Source organism: Struthio camelus, chromosome 2, assembly GCF_040807025.1.
Source record: "Struthio camelus isolate bStrCam1 chromosome 2, bStrCam1.hap1, whole genome shotgun sequence".
Lineage (NCBI taxonomy): Eukaryota > Metazoa > Chordata > Aves > Struthioniformes > Struthionidae > Struthio > Struthio camelus.
Window position 1 is genome coordinate 2,085,750 of NC_090943.1, and position 23,542 is coordinate 2,109,291.

Genomic DNA, 23,542 nt, shown 5'->3' on the forward strand with positions numbered 1-23,542 from the left:
AGTCTCCCCAGAGAAGGCAGAAAGGTTCATTGCCATGAACCGTCATGAAACAGCGAACCATCTTAAATCTGTTTTCCACGTGTCCTTCACCCCCTACATTCCTCTCCTTGCTCCATGCTTGGTAGAACCATTGCCCCGTTTCAGCCAATTCCAAAAGGAGGGTGGAAATCTCAGTCACCGTTTCCCTCCTGCAGATTTCATTGAGGTTGGTGGCAGAGGAGGCATCGAAGGGCCAGGGAGCATTTGGCAGCTTCCACCTGGTCACCTGCATTCGCGGCCTGGCCAGTGCGCTGGCACATGCAGAGAACAAAATTGGGCACAGAGTGGCATTTTTGTGCCCACCCAGGGCAGCCCAGGAGTAGGGGGAGGAAATGCACCAGGAGGAGAGTTTTTACGTTGCAGGGAGGGAGCTGGAGAGACACGCACGGAGCAAGCCAGGTGCCCCCAGACCTGCTGGTGGCAGAGCGACTCGCGGAGCTCTTGCACTGGCTAGAGCACTGAGACACTTGGAAAACATTTTTCAAATGGAAATATTAACTGAAGCCAGGACCAGCCACACTTGCTGACGGCTGGAGCCACATTCCTCGTTTTTCATGCAGCCAAAAGCTATTTCTTTCTCTGGATCCCACATGTTGTCCCCGACATGAGCCCCACTGCCTTTCTCTCACTCCTACCTTTAGTACCCCCATCCTTCAGACCTGCAAGCCACATCCTTCCCTTCCCACTTCACCCCACCGTCCCTTCTGATCTGCACAGCCACGTGTGACCTTTACTATTGCTTTCATTACACTAAGACCACTGATGTAACGCTTGGGACCAAATTCTGCATCTTCTGCCTCTGACATTCTCCTGTTTTACTCACTCTAGAGACCATTTAAAAGCAGAGCTGGTAGAAAAAATGGGGAGGAAAAATACTGTATGTTCCGTTGGTATTGTGCTGGAATCAAAACAAGACTTTTTGTTTTTTTGTTTCCCAAATATTTCCTCCAAACATTTTTTCTTGGTTTATAATAATATTAACAGTACTAACAACTTGGCTTCACTCTGCTATTTTCCTCTTCTCTTGGTCAATTCTCAAAAGAGATCTACACTCAATTACAAGAAGAAATCTGAAAAATGGTGAAGAGTTTGAGGAAAACAATAAAAATGTCCACAAGCTGACAACTTTTCCTGATGGCTTTACTTAAAAAAAAAAAAAAGAAGAAGAAGGAATCCTCTTTTACGACCTTTTTTTATAACTTGTCATTAAAAAAATAAAAATCCACCACCTGCAAGTAGTGTGCTTTTGGCATGCTAAAAATAAGTAAGTCTTTCCTGAGACGTTGTTAATGATATTTGGTAAGCACAGATAACCAGAAGGGGCCCATTTTATTGTAAATGCTGACCGAAAAGCTCTTGAAGGCTTTTTCTAGTGAAAAATAGTTTGAGGGTTCAAGTGTGCTGTTTGGATCAATGCAGGTGGGCAGGTTTGGGATGCAAGGCTGTATGTTCCAAGAGAGCTGGAAATGCTAAAAATTTCTTTGGAAGAAATAGTAGAATTCACTGAAGATGTAAGACAACAGGAATTCATAAACTTTAAGAAAACAAATAAATCTCATACATATCGCACATCCTAAGTGTATCTTGGATGTGCCCAGCAGGTATCGGTCACTCGGGCAACACTGAACTGAGGATACGGTCTGTGTCTCAGAGTAGCTGCACGTGTGTCAGAGTAGGTCCTCTGAATTCAGAGCCATAGCTGCGAACACTTATGGGTTACCAGGCTGACAACAGGGAGGGTGGGAATGGCATTGGAGCTTCTCGTGTTTACAGAACATCCCTGACCACCTCAATGCTGAAGAAAGGACTCTTGGAGGATACCCTGAGGGGCTGGAAGTGAGGCAGGGCACAACCCTGCTGAGGGCATCACAGGCGGTACGCTGCTCCAACATTATCCAATTGAGGGACAAGGGGCTGCAGTCATCGCAGAGCCCTGTCCTGCTTCCCAGGGCGATCCTGACAGCTCTCCAGAGGCAGCCCAGTCTGCACCCCAACCCAGGGAGGGGTTGAGCCGCATTTATGTTGGTTTTGCCAGTACTGACAATACCTTTTTCCTCTCTGGAGGCTCTGCAGACGCCTTGTGCCTCCCTTTGTGTTTCCTTAGTTGATGCAAGGTTAGGGACACACAGTGACTGTACTTGTGAAGAAAGCGAAGTTCAGTGATTTGCCCCGGAGACTGCGCTGACATGCCGACATCACATGCTGACTGTTCCTCGCCCTCCCTGAGGTCAACCTCATTACCCAAAGCACCTAAGGGTTGGGACCCGTGTTAGCTTAAGCTCTTCTGATGGGTTCAGCAAGCCCATCTAGGAGCTTACTGAATCCAAGCAGAAGATCCTCTGTGTGGCTGTCGCAAAGTGAGGACAGGTTCATGGGGCCAGCTGCTTTGGCTTGAAGTCCTGTGGCCCCTGCTACTGCCAGCCCCCCAAATTCTGCAGGCAATGGGGAGAGAATCATGCTTTCTCTCACTGGGTTTCAATCACTAATCTATACAAGTTCAAAACTGCCCCCTCTCCCCACACTTCCTGACTACACAGCGATCAAAGGTGCTATAGAAAGGTGTATGAGACTGGTAGAAGTCAGCTGCAGAGGTAAGAATTGAACCTGTGCCTCCTAAAACATATTCTATTTCCTTACCCCATCATATTTTGTTAGAAGAAGCATCACAAGTCCCGAGACCTCCTTGTTACTAGTGAAAGAAAATAACCTCTCTGTGACAGTGCTCATGCATTCCTTTGTAGAAGAGGAACAGGAAAAAAAAAACCCTCCAGTGGTAGTGAAGGACTAATAATGTTGGAAGATTTCATTGGTGGCCTTGGAGGAGGTTAAGAAGCTTGGTTTGCTTTCCAACAAGAAAGAATACGAAAGATTTTTCTCACCCTGTTGGTAAACATTATGAATGGATTGACCTGCAAAAGTGCAGGATGATGGAAAAATAAACTGGTTTAAACTGTCAGAGAACAAAGCTTGTATGAGACATTCAGAGAAAGTTTCTGTCCTTCAGATGAGTCATGTTTGGGATGAGCCCCTGGGAAGAGAGCAGGATTCATGTTCCTAGGTGATTTTAAGATGTCACCTTGTTAGAGGAAACTGAGGCTATGGCATTAGAGGGGCTAGGAGGAGAGCACTGTATCAAACACAGACTCCTCCTCTAGCTGAACTCTTTGAGCTCTATTGCCATCCTGGTCCTTGGACAGGTCAGTGCATCTTGATCCTACCTTGCAACATCCTGTTGCTGCTGTCTCAAACCTTGGCATAACAATAACGTAAAAATGAATGTTCCGATGTGATCCTCATTAGCAGAGTTACTTGCGTTTCCCAAAGACACCTCAGGCGGCTGTACTCCTCCAGATCTCAGAAATCCTCTTACTTACCTTAGGCAATTATTTCCAAAGATCACTTCCAAACAGCCCAAATTACTCCTTCCTTCCCTTCCTAGGCACAAAATGCTGACACAACTGCTTCTGTATGCAATTGTAATACTCTCATCACCTAGTTTTGAGACACTCTCATTACTTCCACAAGATAAGCTGAGCAAGAGCAGAGCTCAGCTTCTCATTCTGCCATGGCGCCTCTGCACTACGAAACGGCTGCCTCCTCTAGTTTCCAGACGCATTTCCTGTAAGGCTATTTCTTTTCTTCCCTTCTCAGCCTGTCTTCCCAGCTCCCTGAAGGCCTCACTCTCAGAAACCCTGTTTCAGTCGGGTTCTTCCTGGATAACCTGACACCAAACAACACCCTTGGGTTCCCCATCACTTCTTGGTCCTATTATTCATGGAAGACTTTTTTGGATAGCAAAGGTGGCATCTAGTACTGCACACTTCTTATGCCCTATATAAATATATATAAAAACTTCAACCAAAACTTCGGCTGAAGTCAATCACAAGGGTTTAGGGAACAAGGCCCTCACTGAAATACCATCTTCAGTCTAAGGTATGTGTGCTGGGAGACACAGTGCTAAATGTTGCTTTCATTCACTGTCTTCTCAAGGCTGTGGTGGAGCAGAGACTAGAACTCAGGTCTCCAGCAGACAGCTTCTTCTCGTCCAGCTCTGCAGAGGAGGTACCACCACCACTAAATAAGCGGTTTGAGAAGAAAGAGGCATTTGGGGCTTTGTCAGTTTGCTGTCTAACTAGAAGTTACCAGCATCCCAGTGAAAGGCACCGAATGACATGGTTCACCACTTTCAATTGCAATATGCTGGTCAGGGGTAATGCTTTAAGTCACAGAATCACAGAATCACAGAATCTTTTAGGTTGGAAGGGACCTCTGGAGATCATCTAGTCCAACCTCCCTGCTCAAGCAGAGTCCTCTAGAGCATATTTCCCAGGATCACGTCCAGACGGCTTTTGAATATCTCCAGGGAAGGAGACTCCACTCCCTCTCTGGGCAGCCTGTTCCAATGCTCTGTCACCCTCACAGCCAAGAAGTTTTTTCTCAGGTTCAGATGGAACTTCCTGTGGTTCAGTTTCTGCCCGTTGCCTCTTGTCCTGTTGCTGGGCACCACGGAGAAGAGGCTGGCCTCATCCTCTTGACACTCCCCCTTCAGATACTTGTACACGTTGATGAGATCGCCTCTCAATCTTCTCTTCTCCAGGCTCAACAGGCCCAGCTCTCGCAGCCTTTCTTCCTAGGAGAGGTGCTCCAGTCCCCTAATCATCTTGGTAGCCCTCCGCTGGACTCTCTCCAGGAGTGCCATGTCTCTCTTGTCCTGGGGAGCCCAGAACTGGACACAGCACTCCAGGTGAGGCCTCACCAGGGCTGAGGAGAGGGGCAGGATCACCTCCCTCCACCTGCTGGCAACACTCTGCCTCATGCACCCCAGGAGACCAGTGGCCTTCTTGGCCACAGGGGCACACTGCTGGCTCATGGTCAACTTGTTGTCCACCAGCACACCCAGGTCCTTCTCGGCAGAGCTGCTTTGCAGCAGGTCAACCCCCAGCCTGTCCTGGTGCATGGGGTTATTCCTGCCTAGGTGCAGGACCTTGCACTTGCCTTGGTTGAACTTCATGAGGTTCCTCTCCGCCCAGCTCCTCAGCCTGTCCAGGTCCCTCTGAAGGGCAGCACAGTCTTCTGGTGTGTCAGCCACTCCTCCCCCCGTTTAGTGTCACCAGCAGACTTGCTGAGGGTGCACTCTGTGCCTTCATCCAGGTTATCGAGGAATACATTGAACAAGACTGGAGCCAGGACTGACCCCTGGGGGACACCGCTAGCTACAGGCCTCCAGCTTGACTCTGCACCATTCACCACAACCCTCTGAGCTTGGCCATCCAGCCAGTTCTCAAGCCACCTCACCGTCCACTCATCTAGCCCACACTTCCTGAGCTTACCTAGGAGGATGTGATGGGAGACAGTGTCAAAAGCCTTGCTGAAGTCCAGGGAGACAACATCCACTGCTCTGCCCTCATCTACCCAGCCAGTCATTCCGTCATAGAAGGCTATCAGATTGGTCAAGCACGATTTCCCTTTGGTGAATCCATGCTGACTACTCCTGATCACCTTCTTGTCCTCCATATGCTTAGTGAGGACCTCCAGGAGGAGCTGTTCCATCACCTTTCCCAGGATGGAGGTGAGGCTGACAGGCCTGTAGTTTCCTGGCTCCTCCTTCTTGCCCTTTTTGAAGACTGGCGTGACATTGGCTTTCTTCCAGTCCTCAGGCACCTCTCCTGATCTCCAGGACCTTTCCAAGAGGATGGAGAGAGGCCTAGCGATAACATCCGCCAGCTCCCTCAGCACTCGTGGGTGCATCCCATCGGGGCCCATGGATTTGTGGGTGTCAAGTTTGGACAAAAGATCTCTAACCTGATCCTCCTCTGCCAAGGGAGAGTCTTCCTTTCTCCAGCCTTCCTCTCTTGTCTCCAAGGTCTGGAATTCCTGAGGACTGGCCTTAGCAGTGAAGACGGAAGCAAAGGCAGCATTCAATAACTCTGCCTTCTCTGTATCCTTCGTCACCAGGGCACCCGCCCCATTCAGCAGCGGGCCCACGTTTTCCCTAGTCTTCCTTTTGCTATTGATGTATTTGAAGAACCCCTTCTTGTTGTCCTGGACATCCCTTGCCAGATTTAATTCCAACTGGGCCTTAGCCTTCCTTGTCGCATCCCTGCACACTCTGACAACGTCCCTATATTCCTCCCAAGTCAAAAATGTGGTTTATTTTTCTGCTTCTGCATGCCATTTTATTACAGTCAGTCTTTGCCCATTTTCTCTGGCTAGACTGTAAACTCTTCCATGAGTCTCAGTACCTGAGGTGTCTGAAGGTTACTATTATAGTGTATCCATTCATCTTACAGTTGCCTGGGCTGTCCTGAATACTCCCTTACAGTAGTACAGTCCTACAGAGTAGTTAGAGAAGTACAGATTACCGTAGTTTTAGAACAGATGTGCCTGGCAGCTCTCCTTACTCCCTGAAGGTTGAAATCTCAGGGCATGGAAATTGTAGCCATTATTACAAGCCAATATAGTATGGAAATTACAGCCATTATTACAAGCCAATATGGTATTCAGGAGGGAGGAAGCAAACACTGAGATGTCACTCCTGCGGGACTTGCCGTCTGGAGGTAGAAAGGCCAGTCACAGTGTGCTTTGTGAAAGGGCTGCATCACATGCGTATCACATTTTGCACGACACAGCCCCTTTCTTCATCTCTGTTTGCCCACCAGAACCTAGTCGGAAAACCCAGCATGTTGCAGGTTGCTCCAGTTGAGGCGAGAGGGCGAGAGAGGCACTTTCGGGCCATGCGTGCTCATTGCCCAGTCTGCATCCCCTGGGTGCAATGAGGGCTATTCTCTCCTGCCTGCTATGTTTCCCATGCCTCCTCCCTCCTTTCCTTCCCCCTAGTCTCAATGCCGATTTCTATGCAAGCAGTGCATGCATGTGGAGAACACATTAAAACCATCTGCGAGGCTGCTTGGCAGCTGGATAAATGCAAACATGGTCTCGAGGTGTTTATCTAGGGGTATGGAATATAAATCAACCCGACTTATTCTGGCACCATGTAAGGCACCAGGGAGACCACATTTGGAATACGGTGTGCAATTGTGGTCACTCTATTACGGGAAGGACATTTGGTGGATTGGAAACAGGCAGGGAGGAGCAACCAAAAAAATGACCCAGCATTTTGGGGCAGGAGGGGGGAAAAAGGGAGGGCTGGATGGGCTGTGCCTCTGCATGGGGGGTGTTTGTCTGGTGCAGCAGATTATTCCAAGTGTGGCTGTCAGAGCTTGTGTGTGTCTGAATGCATATATGTACAGATCTGTAGGTGGGACTGTATATAGGAAGAGGAATATGTTTGTTGATCTCTATTGTGCAATGCAGGTGGAGTGCATGCCTCTTTTGGGGAAAGATCCTCTGCGTGCGTCCCAGGGCGTTCAAATGGATAGCTGGGGACATAGTGCTGCAGTGCCTTTCCGCGGACTTGTGCATGGTGCATCCCATGCCAGTGCATGCCTCTGTGAACACCTCTGTGTGCGTATGGATACTGTGTATCGGCCAGCAGGAGAAGAGGGCAAGGAGAGGGGAGGGACGTGTGCAAGTCCTGCATGTTATTACTCAGAGACCTTCGCTGGGCTACACACCGTGGCTTAATGGGCAAAATGTCCCTTGCGTGCTCAGCGCTGAAGGAACTGGACTTTGAAAGGGAAGGATGCGTGGAGCAGCAGGGGCTGTTCCAAGTCACACGTTGTCCCTAGGCAGAGTGGGAAAGCCACAAGATGATGAGTGCTACTGGCCAACTGTCAACACAACATAGCCACCTAGCCATCACCAGCTCATTCCACATGCAGCCTGTCCCCACTCTGCCCTTGCATCCCAAAAGATGAAACGTCACCTTAACACCCCTGCTAATGAAACCTGATGTGGCAGTACTGGTCTGGCTCAGCCCAGGCAACCCCTTTTTCTCATTCCAGTGTGCCTAATTCTTCTAAAACCCTCCAGAGCTCTTCCGGAGGGAATTGTGCCGGTCACATCAATCATTAAAAATAAGTGTAGAAATAAACGTGATAAGTAGTATTGCAAACTATCTGCTCCTACATGCTGCTCATTCACTCTTTCTCTACATTACTATACATATCTCACTCACGGTACATTTATGGCTACTGTAGCTCTTGTGACCTGTTTGTCCTGTGCATTGCAAGACCTGTATACCTGCTCAGCAGACGTTCCTTATTGGGATGGGAAGGCCTTGGCCCATAAATTTTTGCAGGAAGAGGCCAGGTGTCAATACTTCTTGTTTCTTGCTAGCTCTAACTCAGGCACAGGTTGGCAAGTAGCCAGATGGGAAGAGTGAGCTACCAACGCTTGCAAGTCATCAAGGCCTACTGACTTGAACATTAGCTGTAGCGGATGGACGTGGTGGGAGAAGGCACCTCTCCGTAGGGCTTCAGCTAACTTCTGACCCATCCAAGAACCGCAGATGCAATGGAAAAAACAAGACCTGACCAAGACTCACTGATTACATCCACAGTAATTAATAAAATAGACCGTAGCCTGTTCTCAGGCCCTGCAGGCTGAGTGGCACAGCACGGCTCACATCCATGTGTCCAACCTCCCCTCATCCACACTCCAACAGAGTGGTCTCGTCTGTGCTGTCAGCTGAAAAGGACTCCTGGCGCATACTGGCCCCCAAGCAGTGTCCACTGGGGCAGTGACGGCAGTCCCAGGCCAAAACTGTGCCAGGAGGGTGCTAGCAAGGGGCAGTCTGGTTGACTGCAGGACAATATTTGAGCCCATGCCCTGGCCCTGCCTTGCTGAGCCGCTCAGACTGACAGCAGAAGCGGGGAGAAGCTAGAGAAAGAGGGAGGACATGTGGGGTTTACACAGGTCTGGGGTGTGTAGGACAAATCTTGAGTGTCCTAGATGCCTTTGTCTCCCCTTAACTTCCAGCATACCTGAGGCTACTCGTATCCTCCAAGGAGACCTTGGCAGGCTGGGTGATGAGGGGACGGTGGCTGAGTCTCTGGAGAGAAAACCTGAAGCAGACTCTGCACTTCTGCGAGCCCAAAGAGAGTCTGGGCTTGTGGATGGGTCCTTTAGGGACAATGGAGCCATAAACGCAGGCGGGCAACTCACATACCTTGGATAAATATGCATGGCTTCTTAACTAAAAATAACCCTTTTCTGTAGCAAATGAGAGGTTTATTTTTTAAAAAAACAAGCCATTTCAAGGCAAGCTGCAACACCTAGGACACTGAGAAAGGACTGCCGATGGCCTTCGCTAATAACAGGTTTGTGTAAAAATCTCTCTTCCCCCACAAAATGTCCCATCTCCTTTTCCAAACCAGGGCAAGACAGGCTTTTAATTCATGGATTAAAAAAAAAAAAATCAGGTCTGATGGCTTATGGCTGGGAATTTCACTTCATCCCCTTCCAGGTTTAACTTTGGGGTGGCATCAGGCTGCCCACCATGGCTGAAATGTAATATTTATGTACGTAGAAGAGAAATTCTAGGGTTTCCTGTTCTTTCTGAAAGGCTTTCATCTGGAGACTAAATTTAAAAAAAGAAGGAAAAAGAAAAGAGAAAAGAAGAAAGAAAGCCAAATGCTTGTGGAGACAGTTGTATGTGTGTGGATTTTTTTTTTTTCTTTTTTTGTGGGGGTCTCTCTCTCTCAGTGCTTTAGCCAAAAATGGCAGATGGAGAACATATCTTGAAGCAGGGCTGCATGGAGGTACACTGGACTGGTAGGTGGCTGTGCTTAGCCCAGCATCCCCATGGACAGGTCCACATAGGCTGCTGCCTCTGTTTCACCCCAGTTCAGCTTGGACTAGAGCCCACGGCAGGTTCTCAGGCTCAGAAATACACCTGGGAGGTCTCTAGGGGGAGATGCATAGTCTCTCCTAAGAGGACTGTAGGGCTTTCATCCTGTATCAGCTACCTTTTAACTAACCAAAGATAATGTTGTTAGGGAAAAAAAAAGGGGAGGAACTTGGAGTTTTTACTCCTAAATAGTGGTTCATTGCCACTGAAGGAATCTAAAATTTATATCGATTGTTTGCCTTTTTTTTTGCTAAGACTTTCCTTTGGGCTATCTGCCACGGTAGCAATCACTCATCTAGAAGCCATATGTTCCTCACACCCCAGAAATGCTTGGTGAGTCTATGCTTCCCTCTTGGTAAGAGTCAGAGGAACTAACGCTGCTCAGTCCCTATAACCTTTCTCAGAACAGAACTTAGGTATGGCTCTAGTTAAATTGCATCCAGCTTATTTCAGCTGAACAAGATATTGCTGAGCCATGGTAGCTGAGGGTAGAAAATATATTTAAATACTCCAGTTTGCAGCTGTTTGCCTCGTCTCTCAGGGCTTGGGTCAGGGATAAGAGGAAAGTTAAACCCAAGAAAGACAATGAACAGCCCTTCCACTCTCTACAGGAAGGGTGAACACAGATACTCTCTATGCTCCCATCAACCCTTTCCTTTTTTCGCAACATCCAGTTCAAGTTCTAGGTCTACTAGCCAATTTTTAAGGCCATTTTTAGTAGCTGGAACTATACTAAAATCAGGCCTGGCAAAAAGACGAAGCCAGTGTTGGCAGGGCCTATGAGGTTACAGGTTGATCGGGAGAACTGCGCAACAACTTGTTGGCCCTGTTCGGGCTCCATGTATGGACTTTTTGCTTCACAGATGTGAAACCAGGAGAAGCACTTTGATAGGAGCAGCCCTGGAGCCTGTTGCCATTTGGCATTGCACCAAGAGGCACATGACACTTGCGAATAATGCCTAATCATGCAGGCTGAAGAAATCTGTGGGTTTAATAAAACTGAGCCAGTAAAATCAGCAAAGGGAAAAGGTTAATGCCAAATGGAACAGACCAGAGCCTGCTTCAAGAGGACGGCAGAGCTCGATTCACGACACTTATCTCTACTGGGCTGGCTGCTTCCTAGGGAAGAGCTAATGGAGTCCATGCATAGGCAGGATCACATTTTCCAGTCAAAGAGCCAGCACTGGTATGTGAGTCTCCAAGCCTGTACTGGAATAGTGATGCACAAAAAACTGCTCCTCGAAATCTCTTTCTAGTTCAAGTCTCTCAGGGGCAACCAGTGGTGCTGGACTCACAAATTCCTCCCATAGCGCATCTTCTTTGCTTATAATTTTTAATGTAGCCATTTCAAGGCTGTAATTAGCAGGCAAACTCATTAGGAGTGGGTAGCTGCAAGGTGAGAGAAGGAACAGCAGAGACCAGTCCAAAATGAAGGCTCTTCACTGACCTGGGCTACCTCTCATCTCTTAATAAGCACGCATTTCTCAGAAATTCTGTTTTCCTTGGGGCCTGCTAATAATTTATCACATTAATCTAAAAAGACTATTAGACTGGAAAAAAGTAAGTCAGAGTGCTGAACTGGGGGAGAGATCAATGAATCTAAGATAAATCATTGCCCTCGCTAAACTGAATGGGATTCTGTCACTTTGTAGCAGGGAAAGAGCTAGTCCATGAAGTGCACTCAGTGATGAAGTGGTGAAAAGAGGGGGAGAACCCACTGCAGTGCAAGAAATTTCAAATGTGTTTTCCTCATTTCAAAACAAAACCAGAGGCTTTAAAGATGTGATGACGAAACTTTTGGGTTTCAGTCAAGTGGGACTTGTCCAAAGCTTTTAATCAGTTTCTGTCCACCTGGACTTGAATTTGTGGAACCTCACCTTGAATTCCAGGACAAAAGGAAATGTGGTTTGTGGTTTGTGCCCTGGCTGAAGAGTAAGGAGATGAGAATCCAAATCTTGGCTCTGCCACAGACTCTCCTTTGAGATCGGAGGTGAGGCGTTGAATATCCCTGTGCGTCAGCTCTCAAGAATGAGCCCTACCAAGCCTTCATGCCAGGTTATGTGATATTTCTTTCTATCTAAAAAAAAGTCAGGAAAATCAAGGTGTCCCAAATTCCCTCACTGGTTCTGAAAACATAGATCATTGACTATTACGGAGTGGAGTAAATCACAACACTATGCTGCAATCACACCCAGACAGAAGCAGGGTCCAAACAGCCCTCGGCCAGGCAACTTCTTGGCAACTTCTTTTGAAAGGACATAGGAGAGCATCAGGAATGATTGCAGGACAGACCTGACAGCACTGAGTGGTTGTATACATCCCTTAATGTAGAGCTGGATGGGAGCAAGGAGATAAAGCAATGGGAGAGAGGTCAGCTGGGGTTTCCATCAGCAGTTAATGCTCCATGCAGTACTGCTTACAACAATACCTTTCTTTCCTAGTACTGCTCCTTGCCCTCTGATGTCCCTGGTGTTATGTGGCTGCACGATGGATGCAGATCAGGCATGTGGCAGCAGATCGGGGAGCAGACAGAGCTGGAAAGTAAACCTCCTCCAGAAAGACTCTCAGGCGGATCAGATCTCCCATTTGGTTTGCCATTTGGCCCTGTCCATACTTGCAGGCAAAGGGCAATACGCAATAGCAAATGAAGCAGTGCTTTCTCTGCATGCACATAGGTTCTTAGCATCTCCGTCACCGTGATTCACATCTGCTCATCCCTTGCTAGCCAAGGGATGTCTCATCAAGGACATATGCTTGTGCTGAAATCACCCCTTGCTGTAGAGATGCCCTGTAGGGCCAGTTCCAGACGTGACATGCAGTTAGGAGCCCACGGGCCTCCATCTTCTCCTTGCCTAAGAAATGAGACAAGACTCAAATCTGGGTATGAACTCACAGTGTTGAGGAGGGCAGGTTTGCTGGAAAAGGTACTCAGAAAGATCCTTGGAGAAGCAGAGCCCGCCTGCAGAGATGCACGTCCCTCTTCCCCATGGCTTAGAGAGTCACCAGAGGGAAGTGTCCACACGTGCCTGTGGCAATGGGTGTGTCTCTCGAAGTCTTCTTCTGGCTCCATTCTACAAGCTTTAACCTTGAATGTTCAGGGCTGCAGGACTAAACGCCGCAGCAGAGACGTTCGAGCCAGCCATCAGGCTGCAAAACAGTCCTCACTAGTTGTCACAGAGCTTGTGTAAGTGTCCAGTGGAAAGCAGATTTATAACAGCTGTGGGGATTGAAGGCCTCCTTTCCTGCAACCTCTGCCAGTAAGAATTTTCCTCTACAAGCAGGTCATAAGTTGAGCAGTTGAAATCCAGTTCTTCTTCCAGTGTCTTTTTCAATGCTTTCAGACAAAGTGAAGCAGAACTAATGGAAGATATCTCCAGCTCCCTTTTCAGGGTTAACCATAGAATCATAGAAATTCTGAGTGGCAGGAACATCTCTTGTCCAGCCTCCTACTCAAAGCCAGCACCAGATCAGGTCAGTGATGGCTTCCTCTAGACAAGCCTTGAAAACCTCTACAGATGGAAATTCCACCACCTATCCAGGTAACCCATTTCTGTGCTGCACTACCATTCTAATGAACAGTAATTATGTCATACTACTGCCTAAGCGATAAGCGGTTCATCTAAATAGCAATCCTAAACTCAGTCTGTGATCAAAGGCTGAAGACAGGTGGGAGGCAGGTGTGTGCGTGTGTGTGTGTGTGTTTTAAGAGGCTGGGCTGTGCCTGTTCTCTTCAGCCCTTTGATTTCCAATCAGATCAATAAATCACTCCAGGTCAACGGGTGCTCTGCTCCCCGCACTCTGCAAACATGCCTCTCAGCTAGGCTTGTCTCAATTCAAAGATAAAAGTGAGTCCTTGGCTGCTCCATCAGAACTTTCAGGGAAGGCCAGGTCTTGCCAAGCCAAAATATAAACACATTGTGAGAGACAAACTTTGCCCCGCACTGCTGAAAATCCAAAGAGAGGGCAGAAAGCAGACCTGGAGGGGTGGCAATGCAACCCAAGTCCTCCCAGGAAGTTAGAAGAGACAGTTTTTCTGCCACCCAGGTGCCACTCTTCAGAAATGCTCTGCACAGTATCACAGGAGACTGCCTGAAGGTTTGGGGTGGCCACCCAGGATTCACGTTGTCCAAGTCAGGGTTCCTGTGCCCCCGTAAATTCTGTCTGCAAGTTGAGGCTGGTGCATCTTGTGAGCAGAAAAATGTGTTGCCCTTCCCAAGCCTTTTCTTTTGGTACTGCAGTGAGGGAACAGGCAACGGGATTAGGTCCTCCATCTGGCTGAGAAGGGCACAGCCGTATGCATCCTTGGGTGATTAGCACAAATAGAAACCAGGCCCCTGTTTCCATATCATCAAAGGAGGAATGGACTTGAACACTTTTTAACCCTGGGCTCTGAAGCCCTTGCAAAGAGACTAAGCTCATGAGCCTTAGCCAAGCAATGAATTGCATTAGAGCTAATGCCGTGCAGATTATGGCCTTTTGTTCTGTCACCCCTCATCCCACAAGAGCATGTAAAACCATTCATTTCCTAGGTTCCTAGAGCACGAAGGAATGGGCATACCACAAAATAAGGTTCAGTTAGCCTGTTCACAAACCAACCCTTGGCTTTGTCACGTCATGCACCCAAGGGTGCTTCTGCAGCCTAAAATCTCTGGATGGAGGCTCTTTTGCAAGATGGGAAAATCTTTTCTAGATCTTGCAAAATCTGCAAGCATCAACTCTTTTGCAGATTAGAGACACTCCGGCAACTTAATTCCTTGTTTGTGATGTGCTAGTGTGAGTCCCCTGCGGGTCTTTGGGAGAAAGTTTGGTTAGGAACCATTCTGCCTTTAGATTAGGGGATCTCTTGCTGATTCATATGATCTAACTACCTATTGCTAATGATTTGTTTGATTCTTTAAAGCTATGGGCATTGACATCAAGATAATAATGATCTCCCCTTTTGTCTGTACTATTTGGGCACAAACAGAGATTTGTTATAGGGGATGAAGTAGACAGCCTGAATTTTATTGCCCCTCCAGCTCAGAATAGTGTTTTCCAAAACCAGGAGTCAGTATGGGTCCATGAAATATCTAAGTGATAAGGAATTTGGATTCCTTTTTGTGCAGTCAGTGGAAGAGCTAATGCTGGCCTTGTATTTGCAGAATTAGGTCTCAAAACAGGACCAAGGGGATGTTTGCAAAGCCCCGTGATTTGATTCCTTTGCTCTGCTAAACTGACTATGGTGGAGAGTCCAGCATCTGCTCACTTGTTCTTTTGCAGTCACTGCCTCCCCAGCCCTATCAACACCACTCTTGCTAATCAAAGAGAGAGATCGATATAAAATGCTAATGGTCTCGTAGAAGGCCTAGTAACTAGGGTGTGAGAGCAAGACCAGCTGGTTGATGTCACCAAATCCCAAGGTAGGCGGGTGATCTAAAGTACAACAGAAGGAAATACCTTTGCACATGTGCTTTTTAATGAGGTGTTAACTGAGCACTGGGTGAACAGGACAAAGAAGCACAGAGGATGTGGCTTGAGGTTTTGGCTGATGTAAAACTGGAGGCCTGGAAGAAAATGAAACCTGGGCTTTTATGGCCCCTTGCTGTGATCTCTAACAGTAGAGAGACACTAGGTAGGCAGGTACCTCTGCTCCAAAATCACAGCTCACTTTGGAAGGCTTTCCCTTGGGTGGTGATGCAGTCTCCAGCTACTCTAGGCAGTGATAGCTGTGGGAAGGGGGATCACTGAGATGCGAAGATGGGAGGCAGTCTGGTTTGTTCCCTCCTCTCAGGCAAAAGAGGGAGAGAAGACAGAATGCCTACCCAGGACTCACTGGGTTGGTGCAGGATGCCAGAGCTTACAGCCCCAGTCCCATTAATTAACAGCTGTGAAACTGAGGAAGGATGATTACTTTGCAGCCTATATAAGACAGCTTTCTCCCCTTCCTCTCCTCCCACCCCCACATCTGGTAATGATTTAGCAGCTTAAAATAGAACGGAAGTGGAAGAGAGGGACTAAACCAAGTTCTGACCCATTCAGGGAGAACATATAGCGGTTCCATTAGAGGGAAACACAGGAGAGGTGTTGGAGGGTTGCTTTGTCTCCCACAGCACCAGTGTCTTACTGAAAAGGCTATCTATTCAGGAGAATAGATGGCTGATGGCATCCTCCATGCATTGCCTGGGCATTGGGTATAGTGAAAGGGCTATAAGCCCATGATCATGACTGTGGCATCCTCTTGACCCCCCTGAATACAGTATTTGGAGTTTTGGATTAGGAGAAAGAGGCTGCGACAAAGTTACTTTTGAACACCTTGTGCTGTAAGTCTTACTAATAGCCCAACCTGAAACACCAGTCCCTTGTCCCCTCGAATGTTCTGCATAATGGACTATGAGGAAGGGTTGGGGATGATCAGAGAGGCGCCTAGCTCTGCCCTCCCAGCCCCTGCCATGCCACCCAGGTTCCTGTAGGAGCACTCACCATGCACCTTGGGCACCTTGGCTTTCAGGTGTCGTTCGCACTTGGCCTTGGCTTTTAGCAGTAGGAAGATCTGCTCCTCTTTGGTGATGACATCATCAGCATCCACCTGTAGTGATGAGGAGACAAGAGGTTAAACCTCTGCACGGGAAGAGCAGTAGGACACAAATGTCTTGGATAATCCCTTCCATTAACAGTTTCGTCCATCAGCCTTGCTCTGTATATCTCAGTTTGCTCAGCAATTAACGTCCCAAGCAGTGCCCATTCCAAGATGTCACATGGAAACATCTCTGTACATGGCAGAGGAAGGGTGCAATGCAATTGCTCACATCACAGATACCTGCACGCACATAGGAAGGGAGAGATTTATAGGGTAGTATTACAAGATTGCAGCTTGGAGGGATGAAGCTATTATCCAATGGGATGGAAAAAATATCGGTACGCTATAAAAACTGGCCCTGTTGGGACATAGGAACATAGGTAAACATAGCACTCAGGGAATGGCAGAGCAATGCTGTGTCTCCTGACACCCACCTTGTCCTCTTGAAGAATACTGCCAGGGATTAGAAGTACCAAGGCCTCCTCTCCCTTTAAGAATTTCAACCTGCCATCATTAACGCAGTGCTATTTCCAGTTCCTCATGGAGGCCCTTGGCCACATGGCATCAAGATCTATCAACATCCCATCCTCATCCAAGAACATGGAAGGGGCTGCCCAAGGCAGGGCCATGACCTGAGGGCATCTGCCCCCCAGAGTCTAAGGGCTCGGGAGGAGGAGGCTGCAAACATCACGCCGGAAGGATTAGGTTCCTCCTCCGATGTGTGCTAGGCATAAGGTCTCCAGAGGACAAGGCAAAAGAGGAGTGGGGACAGGAAGGGGGGCAGGATTATGCAAGAGAGCAGGGATATGAAGTCAGCGACAGTCTTGGGGTGGAAATAGCACAGGGTATTTCTCATACTCCTAGGTTTGAGTTTGCCTTCCTCTACACACATAGACAGCAGTGGAAATGTGAGGTGAGAAAAGCAAAAATCTTTCTGCTATTTAGCGGGACTCCCATGCCACAGTGTCCCAGCAGGCTGCAATCTCCCAGAACCTGCTTTATCCTCCTCCATTTGCTGCTTGCTGATATGTGATGATAAAAGGTCCCCAAAGACACTTGTTAGCTGTCAAAAAAAACATTTTGCTTCACAAAGATGGCACATTTCTGTCAGTACTGCTAGCCTGGGGAAGCTGGGGGTAAAACTGAGAGGAAGGCTCGTTCTATAAATGCTTTGGTTCTTATATTGGATGGACCTTTGATCTTGAGCGGTATGGCTGTTCGTACTTTCTGATGTGCCTCTTGGGCACCTGGCTTGTGAATCCTGCTCAGATATTCAGGGCCAGTCCCACTTGCCAGACAAGGTCTGAAAATAGGAGGAACTTTCCTTCAGGTCGGTTTGGCAGGAGTGGGGAGAAATTTCACCATATCCATCCCACCTACTCTGAAATTACACTGCCTTTGTCCTCTCTTGCTTTTTTTCTAAAAGCACATTATACTTAGCCTTTTTCTATAGCCTGTACATTCATTTTCTGCCCCAGATTTGAATGGGTGGTGCAGAGCTTACCCTCTAGGGGCTTTGTGATTTGCATCGTAGAAGGGCACGAGGGGTAGATGTGGAGCTCTCTGGGCTATATCCATCTGGTCTCTTATAGAAAACAGCATCCTTTTTTAAACTTACATTGACTGTGCTGGTGAGTCCAGCCACAGTAAATCTATCACGCACAATCTAGGGCAACATGCCACATCGGGATAGATGGAGCTGGACTAAACATCAGTATTTAGTGTACAGGCAGGCAAAGGAAAAGAATAGAAAAATCTGTGAAGCCAGTAGAGACCTTAACATGAGAAGGAAACCTCAAGATAGGTTGTAGAGCCTGTCTGCAGGGGGGACTGCTTGTCTGAATTCCGCTGAAGCACAGACTAAAGCGAGGTAGTGCCATTTCATTGTTCCTATAAAACGCTGCTATTGGAATTAAGGTGCCTTTGCTCGTTTTAACTTCATTCACTTTGGAAAGCAAGTGAGATGAATCAACTGAAGGCCAATCAGTGTTTGAGTAAGAGTTACTACAAATGATATATTGAGGGTTAATGAAATCCAACTTAGAAGTAAATTCAGATTAAATTTCCCCTATGTTCCTATGGAGAGAAACAGTGGATGTTTGAGCAGCTGATGTGCTAATAGGCACACAGATGGATAGCTAAATCTGATAAGGGAGTTCTAAGTAAAACAGAAGTTAGTTTTTCATGTCCCTGGAAGAAAATCACGCTAAAATCCTCCTTCAGAAGTGGGAGATGGTTTCAAAACCGCGTTAACGTTAATGCAAAATAAAGCCATCCCTTTCCAGATGTTTGGCCAGTCCACCTTTAAGGCAACATCCAACATTTCGACTCTTTCATTGGAAACATAAGACTCTGGGGTCAGATCCTGCTGTCATTTATAGCTGTACAAATCCTGAGTGATTCTACCAAAGCTGGAGGAGTTAGTGTGGATTTATACTGGCCAAATGGAGCAGAATCTGACCTCAGGCATTTCAAATGATTCATCTCTTGTGTGTTTCTTCGTCCGGCTTCTTTGGCCGTGCTCTGAAAGGGGGCAGCGAGAGACAGCTCCTGGCCAGCAGGATGTACGGTCTCCTGGCCAGGCACAGAAAAGAAGCTTTATTTTCCAGAAGGAGAGTTGAGGCACTGAGCGCCATGCCCAGAGCGGGGCAGGATGGCTGGGCAGAGCTCTGAAATGAACCCAGATTTTCTGCTTTCCTGAGCCAGTCTTAAACTTCCAACCTGTCAGAGCCTTAAAAAGTCTCCTCATTTTCTCCCCTCTCCCTCAAAAGCTGGTATAAATATTGCGAGATATTATTTGGCCACGTTTCTCTGTGTTTCTACTCGGTCAAGGAGGCTGAAACATATATAAAACCATACATATGAATAAGAATGGAGGTTCTCATGCAGTCCCGTGACTTGAGTAAACACCTATTCTCAAGAGACTCAAAGGAAAATTATGCAAACTAGCACTGCTGCTTCCTTATTGCTGAATCACCTGAGAAGGAAAACTGAAGTTGTTCCAGGACGTCTAATTGCAAGTGGTGCCGGACCTGTTTTCCTCTCCGATCCAGCTTGCACATTCCCATGCGCCAACACCCTTCACCTCCAGCCCTTGTCAAAACCTTTGCTGAGACGTTTCAGGTGTCTGCCTGGCTGAAAGTTCAGCAGGGACAGGCGGGCAAACAGCTTCTGCTGTATCAGGGCGCTGAAACGGTTCAGCCTTGAGTTCAAGGGCCAGTTTGCGGGATCAGGCAGAAACTCTGCAACCAGGACAGGTGGAAACCAGACAAAGCAGTTGTGGCACCTGCAACCTGTTAGAGCACTTTGAGCTGTTCAATTCCACTTGCACTTGTGTGTCTAATTGTCATGCTCCGGGTATTTTGATCTTAAGACAGTGCTGCAGTACTCGTCTTTCCAGCCTAGCTGTCAAAGGTCAAAAGAAATCAATTGGAGCATTTTTTTTGCAACATAGGTGCCTTCATGGCATTAGACATATTTGGATCAGATTTGGCAAAACTTCCTCTTTAACAAATAATCTTGATACCTGATCCAAAAATACTGTGGAATGGCCTTGCTAAAACCATTAGCAAATGCTCATGCCAAATTTTTGAATATGAATATTCCTAGGCAATTAAATAAGTGGCTTTATTTTCAGAAGTGCTGAGGTGTGGGCTGCAGGCCTTCTTAAGAAGTGGGAGCTGCTGCTGGCAAAGCAGTCACTTGTCCAGAGTGTATTTGGGTCCCTGAGGTTGGGAGAAACACAGGGCTGGAGGTAGGGGTATGAGAGGGGTCTATAAAACACTGGATGATGCAGAGAAAGGGAAAGGGGAATAATTAGTAGCAGTTTTGCAAAAGTTGAGTCCTGGGACACACGTGAGGAAGAGAATGAGGTCTAAAAGAAACAGAAAGATGATGCATATAGGCAAATTGCAACAGTGGATTTAAAACAGGAGTAGCCAAATTCACAGGGGACAAATCCACCGCTGACTGTTAAACCCTGCAGCCTGGAGGCAAATTCTAGTGCAGGAAGGTCTTAAACTGTTGATCCCCAAAAGCTGGGAGGTAATAACCAGTCTGCAAGAGCTATTTCTTTCTCTAAACGTCCTAAGCTGGCAGCTCCTGGGCATGGTCTGTTGGAATAGAAGGTTGACTCAGAAAGGCCATTTTAATATTCCTGTAAGCCTTTCATTTTGCCAAGGCCCTACAGAAACCTTGTGCCCTGATGAGTATGCAGGAACATGTATGTGCATTCAGGACATGATCCGATTTGGCATGCTCATCCCGATCTACTTTGATTATTTTATGCACCAGTTCTTTAGGACCACTGGGAAAGCTGGTCGAGAGGAGATGTTGGAAATGTTTCCTCCAAGCACACATTGTGGCTACAACTCACCAAGACTGTCATATTCAGCACCACACACACACTTTGTATCTTTAATTGAGAACCTCTTCAGCTGTCCTAGAGCTCACCCATGTGCAACCCAGTACCAATATGCTCTTGCCAATGCAATGCTTCCCTTTTTGGCCAACTGGGGACATCTAGGGTAAGATTTTCCCATCTGAGATGTCTCTGCCTGAGGTATTCACCCAGGGTTTACCTCACAGTCACTGGAGATTTAGATATGGTGAGGTTCAACTGAGATTCATTCCATCCTCAAACCAGCATCTAAAATAGATCAGGTAGCTGTACTTTGTTTTTTTTCTCCATTGACTATAAAGGGAAATGAATCAGGTAGAGATACCTACATTTTGTGTATCTGAAATTAGGAAACAAATCCCATCCTATTTAGCCTATTCGCCTATTTAGCTGAGTCGTGATATTCTCGCGTGGCTAGGCATGAGCCATAGGTTAGTTACATTACTGTCCCTCTCTGTATAGTTGAAATCCCTGATTCTACCTGGACGATGTTTCCTCAATACCCTCCCTAGCACTGGAGGAAGGAAGCAAGGAAGATCATCTTCAGAGCCTCTCAGAATGTCTTTCTCATGGGAGAATTTAGACTGTGACTTAAGACTAGTTTGGTTTCAAGATGAAGTGTAGTTTCGCATAATGGAAAGAGAAGGAAAATAACACACAAAAAACCCCCATAAAACAAAACAATCTTGCTAAAATATTTCACTGCAGGAAAATTCACATGAAGACGGAGAACTTCCGAATTACCCTCAGTCCTACTAGGTTGATAAGAAATGGAGCCCCAGTTCAACAGCTGAATGCTGAGAGCTCTGGACCGCTGGCATGGCAACCCAAAGTCTTAGGGTCACCTACTCCAATGCAAGCCATGCAACAGGAGCAACCACAACTGGTTCTTTCTGAAGTCTCTGGAAGCAGATTAAGGAGCTTGAAGGAAACTTTGCCTATGTTTCACAAGAATGTCAATGAAAATATGCTTTCTCAAGGAACCCAGGTCTCACTACCTCTATCAAATAATCATGAAGCTCAAGCACTTACAAAGACCCAGACAAGGTCAACTGTTAGATCAAGGTTAAAGTCGAGTATAGAAACCACAACTGTCCCGTCCCTGTCTGACTCATTCAGCCATACTGCCTCTTCTTTGCATGAGAAGCTGTGAAACTCAGCCTCTCTCAGACTCATATCTTCTCTCTCACAGGACATTAATTACTGCTGTTAAGCTCTTTATGAGCCTTGATTCATCACAGAAAGGAGCTGAAGATGTCTGTCCTTGCCTACACCACAGAAACGCATCCTTTGATGACCAAGCAACACACACCATTGCAGCCCTAGATGAGGGATTAGGCTGAGTTGTTTGGGGATGGTTAGAAGGGCAGATTGCCAAGTTCTAAGGAGCAACTTTGCTTTTTACTCCCAGGGAAACTTGCACAGAGTACAGTTACTCTGAATGGCGTGAGGCCTTTGGGCAGCTTGAGCCTGCAGTAACTGGTCAGTTGAGCAGAGCTGACAAGAGCTGAGGAATTTAGGAGCAGAGCTTTTGCTGGTGTGAACTTTGGGGACAAGAGAAGGATTTGAGGGAAGTCAGAAATAGTGTCGCAGACAGGTACCTCTCCCAAATCCAACTAGGTGAAAGGAAGAGGTCATCACACCCCTGCAAAAGATAATCACTGTTAAGAGCTCTGACAGCAAATCCCTTTCCATGAGCCCTCCCTAACTTACTTCAGCATAAATGCTTGCACTGATCTTATTGGCATCGAATTCTTACTAGTTCAATGGATACAAACCAGCATTGCATATGTAGGTTTAGAAAGAGAGCTTTGCCCTTCACTCCTGCCTTTGTGGCCTGGGTGCAGCTGGGAGGCACTGGGTTCCTCCCTGGCCTCCCCAAACTTGCAATCAAAACATATTTGCTACTCTTTCTCAATGGTTCTTACTTCTTGGTTTCCCAGCACTGATTTTTGCCAGAAAAAGTTTTTTGTGGGGAAAGGTTCTAGGAACGTTTTTTTCTCCCCCTTGTTAAGAGAAAGCAGAACTGCAGAGCAGGAGGCAGGCCAAGCAGAGACGGGCGAAATGACAATGCTATCCAGAGACTGTTAAGTCAGTGTTGTTTCTTTTTTTTTTTTCCCCTTTCCCTTGCCCCCAGAGGAGGCCATGGGGTAATTATGATAATGTTTTCTGGTATTTCCATTTCATTGGCTGATCTCCCAGCCACTAAAGTAAACCCCAAATCTCAACGGGGAGGTCATATTCATCCTTGTTTATGGGACTCATTTTCAGAAATAACACTATCCTTTTTGTGAAACTTCCCTGGCAGCAGCTCAAAAAGCAGCTAAAGGCAAACAGATTCCTCGGTCAGAGCTGAGAACATCACAGCCGCTCAACAGGCCCAATACAAGGGACTGCTGGTGATCACCATCTTGGAAGGCAGTAGACTGGGTAATTGCCGGTCTGAAGGAGTGAGGGGGTGCAGGCAGGAGCAGTGGGCATGAGAAAGAGGGGAAGAAGGTCGGTATGGAAATTAAAGCACCAGTGCTGGTGATCTGGAGGAAAAAAGGAAGTGGATCCCAGGGGTGCATGAACCAGGTGTGACGGATTTGGAGCCAACCTGTGCAGATCCCATCTCAAAACAGCGCTGCTGGTTTTGGTGATTTTTGGTCAGCGCCGCCTCTGAAAAGGTGATCACAGCACTGTCTTTTTGTGAGGAGTGAATACAGACGCTGATGGGCTACAGTGGGTACCGGGATCAACAGTTAATCAGCTCTGAGGAGCGTGATAGAGCATTTTTAAGATTTGCCTTAAATCA

At 47.2% G+C, this 23,542-nt stretch overlaps 1 protein-coding gene across 8 annotated transcripts in view; it reads right to left on the minus strand.

Moving 5' to 3' along the window:
* Window positions 1-23,542, minus strand: part of PTH1R (parathyroid hormone 1 receptor) — a 142,807-nt gene that overhangs the window by 51,668 nt on the left and 67,597 nt on the right. For all 8 annotated transcript variants that reach the window (XM_068934051.1, XM_009684146.2, XM_009684145.2 and 5 more), the window contains one exon: window positions 16,250-16,355. In XM_068934051.1, coding sequence (XP_068790152.1) covers window positions 16,250-16,355 — 106 coding nt within the window. The remainder of the gene's footprint in view (window positions 1-16,249; window positions 16,356-23,542) is intronic.